Source organism: Neomonachus schauinslandi, chromosome 5 (genome assembly GCF_002201575.2).
Source record: "Neomonachus schauinslandi chromosome 5, ASM220157v2, whole genome shotgun sequence".
NCBI classification, from domain to species: domain Eukaryota; kingdom Metazoa; phylum Chordata; class Mammalia; order Carnivora; family Phocidae; genus Neomonachus; species Neomonachus schauinslandi.
The window spans coordinates 160,886,292-160,898,645 of record NC_058407.1 but is presented as its reverse complement, the minus strand read 5'-3'; the positions used below and the strand labels follow the sequence as shown (position 1 = coordinate 160,898,645).

The 12,354-nt window shown below is 43.4% G+C and overlaps 2 protein-coding genes across 2 annotated transcripts in view; both read right to left on the bottom strand.

The window, feature by feature from the left end:
- The window catches only part of NIPSNAP2 (nipsnap homolog 2), a gene marked incomplete at its 5' end in the record, with an annotated part of 31,345 nt that extends 18,995 nt beyond the window's left edge, over positions 1-12,350 (bottom strand). The window contains 3 exons of the mRNA XM_021700407.1: positions 1,974-2,019; positions 2,102-2,241; positions 12,268-12,350. Of these exons, the coding sequence (XP_021556082.1) occupies positions 1,974-2,019; positions 2,102-2,241; positions 12,268-12,350 (269 nt within the window). The remainder of the gene's footprint in view (positions 1-1,973; positions 2,020-2,101; positions 2,242-12,267) is intronic.
- MRPS17 (mitochondrial ribosomal protein S17) overlaps positions 3,649-12,354 on the bottom strand; it is a 14,880-nt gene continuing 6,174 nt past the window's right edge. Inside the window, exons 4-5 of the transcript XR_006540090.1 lie at positions 8,306-8,308; positions 3,649-3,668 (exon numbers count right to left, since the gene is read on the bottom strand). The gene's annotated coding sequence lies outside the window, so the exon portion shown is untranslated. The remainder of the gene's footprint in view (positions 3,669-8,305; positions 8,309-12,354) is intronic.

The window sequence follows — 12,354 nt, the reverse complement described above, 5'->3', positions numbered from 1 at the left end:
AAAAAAAAAAAAAAAAAGAAAGAACATGGGACTGGGAGCCTGGGTGGCTCAGTCGGTTAAGCGACTGCCTTCGGCTCAGGTCGTGATCCTGGAGTCCCGGGATCGAGTCCCACATTGGGCTCCCTGCTCGGCAGGGAGTCTGCTTCTCCCTCTGACCCTCCTCCCTCTCATGCTCTCTGTCTCTCATTCTCTCTCGCGCAAATAAATAAAATCTTAAAAAAAAAAAAAAAAAAGAAATAACATGGGACTGATGGAAATCAGGGGTGGGGAAAGACGGATTATGTCAAGTTATTGGAAATGGATTTCCTTTTTTGTCATGACATAAACAACCCTGAATGAGAGCCAATGTAGAAGAAAATCTGTACAGATGACCCATGTGGGGTCCAGAAAGGGGCTGGGGCCTGACAGTGAGGCCTAGGTTATTCACCAATACAAAGTCGTATCTTCTTTGCTGGGGACTCCAAAGCTGCTCTTGGAAGCCCTGGCTTTCCTTACATGAATGAAGGCTGTAAGGAAGGTAGTACTTGTACCCAGAACTGGCTGGGTTGGGCAGAACCTCATCGTTGGGGCCCCTAAAAACCAAGCAGGAGTTAAGTCTTGATGTACTGAAAACAGAGAGCTGCTGAAAGTTTCAGAGAAAAGAAAAAAACAGGATGAAGGAAAAAGGAGAACTTCAGGGAGATCATTTTGACAAACTTAAAAGCAATGGACTGGGTGTGGGGTAGGGTACAGGTACAGTCTTGAGGCCAGGAAGGCAGTCAGCAAGGAGGTTACTCAGAAATGCGGCTCAACAGGCTGGGAGAGGGAGATGGAGACGGAAATGAAATAGAACCAAAATGCAAGTCAAACGAAGAATGCACAGCTCTTAGCAACCAATTGCAAAGAACTAAGGAAAAGGTTAAATAAGACCATGGTGACTGACACATGTGGGAAGCAGGAAGGGCCAGGTGATTCTACATGTTGAATTTGAAGGGGGAGGAAGACATCCAAATGGAAATATGAATAGACAGGAAATGAAAATCTGAGACAGGCGATGAAGTGATACAAACAGGACAGGAAAGATAATCCAGGGAAACATCAGCATAGACAAGAAATTTTATTTTATGAACAAAGATTTAGAAATAAGCATCTGCTTTGTTTTAGGACATTTTTAAATAAAGAGAACTGTGCTGAGGTGATTAAGAAACTCTATGCTAATGTTGTATTTCATGAATCACCTCCCAAAATAAAACAACAAAAGATTTTTGCATCTGAAAATTATGCTGATTCTGATGACAAAATTATTTGCTTTCTCATGAAAGTAGCAGACATGAAAGGTAAAAAAATGCTTTTTAATGATGTTTGCTCACAATTGATCATTAAAATACAATTTGTTAGCTTACTTAAGAACGAATACACTTCTCTCTTTGGTCTTAAAGTTTACAAATTCTGTAAAAGCATATGGATCTCATTATCATATGAAAATCTGCCAAAGGGACTTAAATCCTGGTGAATGAAGACTTGAGAAAAAATGGTGGCTATATTCAAATACATACAGGACTTTCATGTGGCAATTTTACTTAGAGGTAAAACTGGAAACAGAGATCACAGGGATGTGAGTTCTAATTCATAACACTCAAAGCGATCCAGAGATGGAATGTATGAATGTACTTAAACACACCAGTCAGGAAGGTCTGCAGAAAGGACTCAAGCACGGATGAGTAGATGGACTAGATGGACTTATAAGGTGCTTTCCAACCTTAAGAGTCTAGAACATTCTAATGTCTGAGAGCTTATGTGATGAGTTAGCCGTGTGAGTCCTTAAAATCAAAATGCCCTTGGCAATCCCACATAGAGCTCAACTTAAGAGCCTCTGAACATTCAGCTTCTAGAAGAGGGATCAAAGATCTCACTCTGCTATCAAGTGTTAGCTGAACCAACAAATATTCAAATTGTTAATTTTCCCCAAGTAAAGGATAGTTTGGTATACACACCAAATTTTGTTGTATGCTTCTAGGCATTCCGGTTTAACATTGTGAACTGAAACAAAAGAAAATTCAACGATAAACTTATGAACAAAGGGAAAAAAGTCAACTATGAAGAGAGCAAACCTATCACTCACACTGCAATTTGTATAGACTGCTTGTTTCCTTTTTGGCTAGGAGATTAGAGTGAGCATCTTTTCTTGGATCAACTTTCCGGACAAATAAGGATTTTAACCAGCTGTCTTCTCGCGGTCTATTATTGGAGGACGTCAATCTCCTATGAATAACAAATATAAAAATTTGAGTCTCGTTAGCAGTATGAAGATTTCAGCATCTTTAGATAATGTCACATAGTACATTGTTTTCATAAAATCAATCCACTCAGCAAACATGCCTTGAGCACCTATTCTAGGCACTGTTACAGAACCTGGGATACCACAAAGTGTCCACTCTCCATTAGGAGCAAAGTGTAAGAGATGTAACTTGTGGTTCTCCTAAGAGAGTTCTTATTTTTTTTTTTAAGTTATAAGTATAGTTGGCATACAATGTTATATGAGTTTCAGGCATACAACATATTGATTCAACAATTCTATACATTAAGCTATGTAAGTGCAGTTACCATCTGTCATCATTCAGCATTACTACAGTATTATTGACTACATTCCCCATGTTGTACTTTTCATCCCTGTGACTTATTTTGTAACTGAAAGTTCGTACCTCTTTTTTTTTTTTTTTTAAGATTTTATTCATTTATTTGAGAGAGAGAGAGACTGAGTGTGGGGAGAGGGGCAAAGGGAGAGAGAGAATCCCAAGCAGGCTCTGTGCTGAGTGCAGAGCCCGACATGGGGCTAGATCTCATGACCCTGAGATCATGACTTGAGCCAAAATCGGACGCTTAACCAACTGAGCCACTCAGGTGCCCCTGGAAGTTTGTACCTCTTAATTCCCTTCACCTATTTTGCCCATCCCCCCTCCACCCACGTCCTCTCTGGTAATTACCGGTTTGTTCTCTATAGTTAAGAGTTTGTTTCTTTGTTCATTTGTTTTGTTTTTTAGATTCCACATATAAGTGAAATTGTATGGTATTTGTCTTTCTCTGACTGACTGATTTTACTTAGCACAATATCCTTCAGTTCCACCATGTTGTCACATGATCTCATTCTTTTTTTATGGCTGAATAACATTCCATTGTGTATATGTGTGTATATATACGTATATCTATACATATCATATCTTCTTTATCCATTAATCTATTGATAAACATTTGGGTTGCTTCCATATCTTGGCTATGGTAAATAATGCTGCAATAAACATATGGGTGCATATATCTTCTTAAATTAGTGTTTTCATTTTCTTTGGTTAAATACCCAGTAGCGGAATTACTAGACTGGATGGTATTTTTCTTTTTCCCTATGTTTCTTATGCTGTACCCTTCATCCTTGTGATGTATTCATTCCATAACTGCAAGCCTTAAACCTCCTACTCCCCTTGGCATTTCTATTTTTAATTTTTTTTTAAAAGATTTTTATTCATTTATTTGTCAGAGAGAGAGAGCACACAAGCAGGGGGAGCAGCAGAGGGAGAGGGAGGGAGAAGCAGGCTTCCCGCGGAGGAGGGAGACCGATGTGGGGCTCGATCCCAGGACCCTGGGATCATGACCTGAGCCGAAGGCAGACGCTTAACGACTGAGCCACCCAGGCGCCCCTCTATTTTTAATTTTTTAAGGACCCTCCATATTGTTTTTCACAATGGCTGAATCAATTTATATTCCCACCATCAGCGCATGAGGATTCCCTTTTCTCCATATCCTTGCCAACACTTGCTATGTCTTAACTTTTTGATACTACACATTTTGACAGGTGTAAGGTGATATCTCATTGTGGTTTTGATTTGCATTTCCCTGATGATTAGTGAGGTTGAACATCTTTTCACAGAGTTCATATTTATCTTTGCCATTTCTGCTATGTGTTTTTCCCTCCTCCAAAGCAATTTCTGACATAGAAAAAATATATATGGAAACCTAGAATAATCAGTTTCATAGAGAAAGAAAGTAGTAGAGTGGTTGCTAGAAGATAAGACGAGAGGAGAATGGGGAGTTATTGTTTAACTGGCACAGAGTTTGGGAAGATGAAAAAGTTCTGGAGATAGATGGTGGTAATAGTTGCAGAACAGTGTGAATTTACTTAATGTTACTACTGAACTGTACACAAATATGATTAAAATGGCAAGTTTTATGTTATATATACTCTACCACAGTAAATAAGTGTGAAAATATACAGGGAAAATGAAATAAATTCTTTCTTTAAAAAAAATTATATCGGGGTGCCCGGGCGGCTCAGTTGGTTAAGCGTCTGCCTTCGGTTCAAGTCATGATCTCGGGGTCCTGGGATCGAGCCCCGCATCAGGCTCCCTGCTCGGTGGACAGTCTGCTTCTCTCTCTCCCTCTGCTGCTCCCTCTGCTTGTGCTCTCTCTCTGGCTCTCTCTCTCAAATAAATAAATACATTTTTTAAAAAACCCAAATTTAAGAATACAAATTTCATTGACACTTTTTTTTTTTAAAGATTTTATTTATTTATTTGACAGAGAGAGAAAGAGACAGTGAGAGAGGGAACACGAGCAGGGGGAGTGGGAGAGGGAGAAGCGGGCTTCCCGCCAAGCAGGGAGCCCAATGCGGGGCTCGATCGATCCCAGGACCCTGGGATCATGACCTGAGCCGAAGGCAGACGCTTAACGACTGAGCCACCCAGGGGCCCCCGACACACAATTTTCTCATTTTCATTTTATAATTTATACTATACAGACTGTTAGAAAGCAAGGATAGGGGTGCCTGGGTGGCTCAGTCGTTAAGCGTTACGTATGGGGTTAGCCCCATAGTAAAATCACTTAAAGCACTTAGGACAGCACCTGACATATGGTAAAAGTTTAAAAAATTAAGTTTCTAAAACTACTTTTTCAATAAAAACTTTTAAAATTAAAAGAATAAATTATACATAAAATTATTAGCCTTTTAGCAAAACCCAAAACCATATGGTGTTTGTTTCTGTTTTCAATTTATTCTGATTATATAAATAAATTAATTCTGAAGGCGGCAATTCTCCAAATGACCACAGTAAAATTTATGTCAATAAAAACATTTTGTCAATTTGTTTAAGTGTTTTAAACATACCACATTTTGGGATATTTGCTTAATAACATCGTGAAGCACAATGGCAAGCATATAAAATTAGTGATATACAAAGTAGAAAGTTTTAAGATTTTTTAATAAGACTATATAATTCCTGTTTTTTATTTTAGATTTTAAGTTCACTAGACAGAAACTGTGTTGCAAAATTTGGGGGGTGGTTAAATAAATTGTAAGCGCTTAGAAATAACTATTATGAATAATTAAGAAAGGGGTACAATGAAAGTTTCTAAAAATATCAGCATTAGGGAATTTCATTTAAAATAACAAATATTCACCAAAGCAACCACTACTAACAGTTTTTAATTCCAGAAATGCACAGACATGCATCATGTGTACATACAGATATTTAATTTCTACATTTAATACTTTATAAACTGAGAACATTTATTAGCACCTCGTTTCCAGTTTTTTCCTAGTATAGGCAATTTAGATAACCATTAACAGGGACTGGTCAAATAAATTTGGAATATCCAAAATCGGAACAGAATGCAACCATTAAAAAGAATGAAGTAGATCTACATGCACTGATATGTTGATATTTCTGAAAATAAATTATGTGGAAAAAGCAGGTACAGAACTGTACCATAAATACATAAAGTAAACTGTTAATAGTAGTGATATCTGGGGAATGTGACTGGGCGTGGGGTGGGAGTAGAGTTTTTCCTTTTTACTGTATAGCCTTCTGGACTATTTGACAAATTTTCCATATACACACATTATTATTATACCTAAAATTAGCTATAAAAGTGCACATCAGTAGTCTTTATAACATCATACATATGCTGAGTGGCACTTTACAGAGGGTGGGGTGGGGGGCAGTACAGTCTACAAAACATTAGACTTTATTTTTATTGTGTTTTCCCAAAGATTTTATTTTTAAGTAATCTCTACACCCAACGTGGGGGCTGGAGAGATCAGGAGTTGCATGCTCTACCAACTGAGCCAGCCAGGCACCCCACAGAATATTAGACTTTAAATAGAATAAGCATTATGTGCCATGGAGCGCCTGGGTGGTGCAGGCGGTTAAGTGTCCGACTCTTGGCTTTGGCTCAGGTCATGATCTCAGGTGAGACTGAGCCCCGCGGTGGGCTCCAATCAGTGCAGAGCCTGCTTGAGACTCTCCCTCTCCCCGCTGCATGCTTTCTCTCTAAATTAAATAAATAAATCTTAAGAAAAAAATAAGCATCATGTGCCAGGCTCTGTGGATATAAAGGTGAACCAGATGCTTCGCCTATTCAGTCTCATAGGAAAAACACAGTAAACATCGAGTGGTCTCAGATACTATAGACTTACACACGCACGCACGCACGCACGCACACTGTGGGAGGTCAAGGGAATGAACCACTGGCTTGGCCTGTGAGGAGAGGAACTCCAGCTGACCTTCTGGCTCTGTCTTGGAAGACAACACAGACTGGTGGACAAGGCAGGCGATAATCCCAGTCAAAAGGAACAACATGTCCAGGGGCATGGAGTCGTGAAGCTGTATGCCGTATTTCTGAGCAGCAAAGAGTTCAGTAAGGCAGGAGAACAGGGTGTGGGAGGATGGCGAGAGAACGAATGGGAAGGCAAGGAGGGCAGAGTGGTTAGGTTAGGCTCGCGCACCGTGCCCACCAGCCAGATTTTATCCTGTACATGGTGCAACGCTAGCAAGTCTGTGAAAAGCAGCCTGGCGGTGGTGTGGTGGGTGGACGATGACAACAAAGGCAGGGAGCATGGTTCCTGGGCTTCCTGCCGGCTTCCAGCAGGAAGCCCAGGAACCATGCTCCCTGCCGGCTGACGCATTCACTACTCACCGGATGGACCAACGGACAGTCCTGGGTTACGAGTATGGTGGTAGCAATGAAAGGGAAGGAATACCTTCAAAAGATATTCCTGAGGTGAAAAGCAGAAGACACGGGTCCTGACTAGGTGTCTAGACAGTGCTGTGATTTAGTTGGAGCAAACCACAGATGGGAAATACGTTTAACACTGAGACCACAGGATGAGGCAGCAGTGGTGAAATGGATTTCATTCATTTGAGCACCAAATATCTATTGATTGTGCATCGCACGTGCCAAGCACTGGGCCAGGCTGAGGCTATAAAGATGAGTACACCCGGCCCTGACTTCACAGAGCTGTCTGCTGGTGGGAGCGGACGGACAACCATGATCACAGCCCAACGGGAGATAAGTCCTCGATGGACACATGAGGTAGTGGTTGTGACAGCAGTGGGGGCAGAGGAAATGGAGTCTAAGTTGGCCTGGGGGAGACATGAACCAATTCTCTGAAGAAGCACTTGTTGAACTGAAGACTTGAAAGATGAGGAACACTTGTCAGGTAGATGCCCAGGAGAGGAAGCAGAACCATACCTGCCAAAGCCAAGAGTATGTGAATACAGAAGGGGACGAGGGGGAGAGAGGAGGCTGAAGGGCCTGATCCAAAGAGTCTTGCATGAAAGCAGTCACTAGGTGACTCCCTTTCTCACCACCAAACCCCCTGTCACCCCAATAAACCTGTCTTCCACACTGCTGCTACAGAGAGCTATCTCCTAACTTTTCATTTTTAAAAACTACACAGAGGAGCACCTGGGTGGCTCAGTCGTTAAGCATCTGTCTTTGGCTCAGGTCATGATCCCAGGGTCCTGGGATCGAGCCCTGCATAGGGCTCCCTGCTCCACGGGGGGTCTGCTTCTCCCTCTGCCCCTCCCCAAATCTTGTGTGCCTCACACTCTCTCTCTCTCAAATAAATAAATAAAATCTTTAAATAAAAACTGCAAAGAGATGAAGGAACAGTATAATGAAGACCTCTATACCCTGCATGTAGGTGAAAAAATGATGAACATTTTATCATTTTAAATCTTTCTATATATATTTGCTTTTTTATTTTTACCAAACCGTTTGAAAGCAGAGCACAGACACTACGACACTTTATCCCTAAATGCTTCAGTATGCACCTCCTAAGAACAAAGAGAAAACCATGATATGATTTTCACATCCGAGGAAAAGAATAATTCTTTTTTTTTTTCTTTAAAGATTTTATTTATTTATTTGAGAGAGAGCACATGAGAGGGAGGAGGGTCAGAGGGAGAAGCAGACTCCCCGCCGAGCAGGGAGCCCGATGTGGGACTCGATCCAGGGACTCCAGGATCATGACCTGAGTCGAAGGCAGTCGCTTAACCAACTGAGCCACCCAGGCGCCCAGGAAAAGAATAATTCTATCTAATATACATTTCATATATTAAACTGTCCCCAGGGATGCCTGGGTGGCTCAGTTGGTTAAGCGTCTGCCTTTGGCTCAGGTCGTGATCCTGGGGCCCTAGGATAGAGCCTGCTGAGCAGGGAGCCTCCATCTCCCTCTCCCTGCCACTCCCCCTGCTTGTGCTCTCACTCTCCCTCTGTCAAATAAATAAAATCTTAAAAAAAAAAAAATTGAAACAAAAAACTGTCCCGTTGTTCCCAAAATGTCTTTTATAGTTTTTCTTGGCAAGGGTAGGGTGGGATGGGAAAGAAAAGGGATTAGCATCCAGTCTAAGTTCACTTCATAGAGATCTTTCTAATAGGAAAAAGTTCTGCTCAGAATTCTTTAGTTGTCCCCTTCACCAACAGGTTCAAGTCCTTACTCTTCATAGACTCCAGACAAGTGTTGCCAAGAGTTGAGGGAGGGGAATGGTGAGAGAGAAGGCAGTCAAGATGTGCTGGAGGTAGAACTGACAGATCTGGCAGCTGGCTAGCTGGGAGAGAGCAAGACGGGGTGGGTTTGGGGCCACTAAATGGAAGATGTACCATTTCTGGGGAGAGAACCCGGGAGGGACAAGCAGGTTCTGTAGGAGGAAGATGAGTTAAATTCTGGGTACAAAGGCATCTCAAGGACCAGTAGGACACTAGAGCAATGTCCACTAAGCAACTGGAACTCCAGGCCTGGCACTGAGCAGAGCTAAGAGGTGCTGGCAAATAAGTCTCCTGGGAAGGCTTCCTCCTTCCCCTCTGAAATCCCTCTCACAAGGTCACTCAGACTCCTGCTGGCAAATCCAGTTTTCTGTCATCTTAACTTTTTAGCAGCATCTGGCACAGTTGACCACCACCTCCTTGAAATACCTCCCCTTGGGCACTGCCACAAACAGTGAGTGACCTTGCTGGCTCCTCCTTCCCAGTCTCCCTTGCTGCCTCTCCTTCCTACATCTAGCCTGTGAATGAATGTTCCTTCCTTCCTTCCTTCTTCCCTCCCTCCCTTCTTTTATTTTTTTAATTTAAATTCAAGCTAGTTAACATATAGTGTAGTATTGGTTTCAGGAGCAGAATTTTTTGATTCATCACTTACATATAACACCCGGTGCTCATCCCAACAAGCGCCCTCCTAATGTCTATCAATCATCTAGCCCACCCCCCAGCCCTGTTTGTTCTCCATATTTGATTCTCTTATGGTTTGCCTCTGTTTTTATCTCATTTTATTTTTCCTTCCCTTCCCCTATGTTCATCTGCTGTGTGTCTTAAATTCCACGTATGAGTGAAATTATATATTTGTCTTTCTCTGACTGACTTAATTTGCTTAGCGTAACACCCTCTAGTTCTATCCACGTTGTTGCAAATGGCAAGATTTTATTCTTTTTGAAGCCTGAGTAATATTCCACTGTGTGTCTGTCTGTCTGTCTGTCTATTTATCTATCTATCTATCTATCCATCTTCTTTATCCATTCATCAGCTGATGGACATTTGGGTTCTTTCCATAATTTGGCTAGCCTGTGAATGTTGACACACCTCAGGGCCTGTTTCTTAGCCCCTTCTCTATCCACACTCTTCAAGCAATCTCCTCCATTCCTATGGTTTTAAAAAATGTTTTATTAAGAAAAATTTCAATTATATGCAATACAGTATAATGAAACCCACGGATCTATCAACATTTGGCATTCCTATATACCAACAACTCCCAAATGTAACCTGTAGTCCAGACATCTCCTTTGAGGGTCAAATAGATCAAACAGGCCAAATGCCTTTCCATTTGAATAGCTCACAGCCATCTCAAACTTTACCAGGTTCAAAAGTGCTCTGGATTCCCCTCTCCCCACACTGTATCTGTTCTTCCTCCTCCCAATTAGGAGCAAGCTCCCAGATGGCAACAACTTTATGCACGGATATTTCCCAACAGCGCCTGGCACATGGTGGGAATTCATATGCCTGTGGAACCAGTGACTTTCAGTAAATGGCACCAGCATCTGCCCATTTGGTCATTACCCTTGATTCTGTCTCCTTTCCAAAATCAGACTGATATGTTAAAAACATAGATCAGATCATGTCACACTAGAATGTATACCCTTAAATGTCTTCCACGGCTCTTGGTATAAAATCCAAACTCTCTAAAATGGCTTGCAAGGCCTGGAATTACAGGGTTCGTGCTCCCTTCCACCTGTCTTCCAGCCCGTCTTCCCTTCACTCCTATGTTCCATCTTCCTAGGCTTTTCTGGAGTTTCCTGGTATGCCTTATTCCTTCCCAGTCAGGGCTTTCCTGCACACTGACCCTTCAGGTCTCAGCTTAATGGCACCTTCCTGGAGAGGCCTTCCATGATCTCACGGGGTGGGTTCCCTGATCTTCTCTCACACCACCTACTTCAATCTTTAAGTCTGTATGAATTTTTACCGCTGCCATGGCTTCCTGGGGAGAGTGACCATGGCTATTATGCTGAGTTCCACATGGCTTCAAAGACATCGTATACATTCAAAATTTGTAGAATCAGTGAATTAACTGGGTCTAGATTGAGTCCCAAAAAACTCCTACAGTTAAGACAGTCAAAAGATACAGGGGGCCTGAGAGAGTAATCCAAGAGCCAACAGGCTGGGCTTCAGTTTCAAGAGCATTTGGCCCCAGCAGGAAGTGGGGGCACTGGGCAGACCCAGGTCCAAATCTCCAATTTACTAGCTTTGTGACTTTGGGCACTTTAGGTGAATATGTTGGGTGAACACCTTCAGCCTCAGCTGTCTTTTTGGAAAGAAGAAAATATGAATTTCAGTTTCTTATCACCTGTGTGGGAAAAAACAAGACACAGTGGATGCTCAATAACAGAATAAAAGTAAGAGGTTGACCTGTTAATCAACTTGGAAACATAAACATCAAATTTGGAAATACAAGTTGGGCATCGGTCCTAGGAAAGGTGCTGGGCCTGATAAACTTGAGTTCAAATGCCTTTTTTAGCTAGCTGTCTCACCCTCTTTGAGGTTCCATCTCATTTGTAAAATGCAGACCCTGTTACTTAAGATTGCTTCTAGGATTAGATTAAATAAACTCTCTGGCTCATAGTCAGAGTTTAACAAACAGGCAGTCAGTCCCTTTACTCTTTCGTTAAGTGACAACTGAATTTCTAAAGGCTCATTATTTAACTACAAACAGATAACGTTTAAATTATCCAATGTAAAGAAAACAAGAAAGCCAAATCTGCGTGTCAGTATGAGGTGGGTTTTTGAACATGGAAAACAAGAACGGATGTCAAAGGGATGAATTAAACCGAATATTTGATCCAATGCGTTTTGAAGAAGTTTAAACTTGAACCCAATGTTGATAACTTGTAAGTACTTTTTGACCCGTTACCTACTTTTCAACGCAAGTCGGACTGTTCGTAGGGCTGAGACTTCCCCACTACTCCCTTGCGTCTCCCTGGGGGCTCACCCCGCATGAGTTATTTTATTTCTTCCTCACCACCTCGGAGGTTAAGTAGTATCTCTACTGCCATCTGCGGATGCAGACGTCGCGGCTTCGCGCGGACGCGCAGCCTTCTCCGGGCGCCCGCGACAAGCCGGAGGCGGAGGCCAGGGCCTGGGGCCTCAGCCGCGCGCGCGCCCTCGGCCACCGCTCGGGTGGCGCCGGGTCAAGGTCCCGCAGGCCGGGCCCGCACGGCCCGCGGACGTGGCCCTGGCACCGAGCGCCGTCCCCGCCGTGACCTTGAGCCCGGCAAGCCCGGAACGCGCTCCGACTCTGCCGAGGCTCCCGCCCGCCCTGGCCGGGCCGACCGCGGCCTCGGACCCGCAGCCCCGGCGGCCATGCCCGAGGGAGCGCTGCCGGGCCGGGGCGGAGGCCCGCGCCGGGGGACCCCGCGCCCTCCGCCCCGCGGCGGCCACTCCCCGGCCGCTCCCGGAAAGGGCGGCGCTGCTCACCGGAGCGCGAGCTGGAGGCTGCAGGGGGCGGCCCGCCGCAGGACACCGCCGGCCGAGGCCGCTCTGCGGGCGTGTAGTACTCGCGCC